Source organism: Panthera onca, chromosome D2 (genome assembly GCF_046562875.1).
Source record: "Panthera onca isolate mPanOnc1 chromosome D2, mPanOnc1 haplotype 2, whole genome shotgun sequence".
Classification (NCBI taxonomy): domain Eukaryota; kingdom Metazoa; phylum Chordata; class Mammalia; order Carnivora; family Felidae; genus Panthera; species Panthera onca.
The window spans coordinates 39,538,979-39,540,614 of NC_138349.1; the positions used below are offsets into that span (position 1 = coordinate 39,538,979).

The 1,636-nt window shown below is 43.2% G+C and overlaps 1 protein-coding gene across 1 annotated transcript; it reads left to right on the top strand.

Annotated features, from left to right (window-relative positions):
• The first annotated feature begins 228 nt into the window (after positions 1–228).
• LOC132675188 (olfactory receptor 6C74-like) lies at positions 229–1,191 on the top strand. Its single transcript, XM_060627610.3, has one exon. It carries the CDS (start codon positions 229–231, stop codon positions 1,189–1,191), a length of 963 nt encoding a protein of 320 aa, XP_060483593.3.
• The last annotated feature ends 445 nt before the right edge of the window (positions 1,192–1,636 follow it).

A 1,636-nucleotide genomic window follows, 5' to 3' on the forward strand; every position in this document is an offset into this window, starting at 1 on the left:
CGCAGAACCTGCTTTGGATTCTCTGTGTCCTTCCCTCTCTGCCCCTTGCTCCTTCCCTCTCTCTCTGAAAAACTGAATAAACATTTAAAAAAATGTTTTAAGAACCAACTAGCTAAACCACTTTGCTATCTGCCCAGCCACTTTCTTGGATAGGCAAGTAACTTAATCATGATCCCCTCAAACCTTTGTGCTCATGGTTGTTTTTATTGTGGGTTAAGACCAGCAGGGATGATGCTGTGGAAAGAGATGCCCATGGAAATGGGGAACGGGACCACTGTCCAAGAATTCACCTTGGAGGGGTTTCCTGCCATCCAACACCTGGGAAAAGTCCTCTTCCTGGTGCACCTGCTGGCCTACCTGGCATCCATTACAGGCAATGCTGTCATAGTCACCATCACCTGTGCTGACTCCCGGCTCCAGACACCTATGTACTTTTTCCTCAGCATTTTCTCCTTCTTTGAGTGTTGTTTCATAAGTTCTGTTATTCCTAAGTTGCTGGTCATCTTTCTTTTAGGCCGGCAAACCATTTCCTTTCTTGCCTGTTTCATACAAGCCTTTGTGTTTGTCTATCTGAGAGCAGCAGGTTTCCTCCTCATAGCAGTGATGTCTGTGGATCGGTACATGGCCATTTGCAAGCCTCTGCATTACCCAACCATCATGAACCTCAAGACTTGCTTCCTCTTGGTCACTGCCTGCTTCACTTTGGCCTTCATTCTCATCACTGGTCCACTAGTAAAGGTTTCCCAGTTATCGTTCTGTGGCCCCCATGTCATCCCCCACTTCTTCTGTGACCTTGATCCTTTGATTCATCTCTCCTGTTCTAATACCAGGTCTGTTGAAATGTTGGCCTTTGTCATCGCTTTGTTGATCCTTTTGACATCGCTTATCATAACCATCATTGCATACAGCAACATAGTAGTCACAATTGTGCGACTCCCATCAGCCAGGGAGCGACAGAAAGCTTTCTCCACCTGCTCCTCTCACCTCATTGTCCTCTCTCTGATGTATGGCAGCTGTGTCTTTATATACGTGAAACCAAAGCAAAGGAACAGGCTGAACTCCAACAGGGAGGCTGCCCTTGTGAACACGGTGGTAACGCCACTACTCAACCCTGTCATCTACACTCTGCGCAATAAGCAGGTACAGCAGGCTCTGAAGGAGACAATGTGCAGATTGAAAATATCAAGATGAAAATAAAATCACATGGCCCTGGAATGGAAGGCTTCAGAAAAACATTTGACTTCATTCTGGCCAATGTAGCAGTCCACAGCTTTCTAGTATAGGGTCTCTGGCACACCCACTTGACCTCTGTACATTCCTGGAAAAATGGAAATCTGTTTTTCAAGGCCACATTTTATCTTAATGTGCTTACTTGTCTTCTCCCTAAATATTCCACGTTTTGATGACAGTTGATTAATTGCAAAAACGCTTATTGAATTTTTATTCTTCCCTATGATATAATCCATGTGCCTGAAATTTCCAAAATTCAGGAATTTGTATACTTATTTATTTCACTTCTCTCTAGCTATAAACATGGCTGAGCAGAATTAATAAATATTTACCAAAAGGCATCTAGATAATTAAAATGATAGAATGCTGTATATTACGTTGTGGTTATGAAGGAAATCAAGTTAAT

Coding starts and splice junctions, on each gene's coding strand:
- LOC132675188 (XM_060627610.3), top strand. CDS start 229: ATGATGCTGTGGAAAGAGATGCCCATGGAAATGGGGAACGGGACCACT.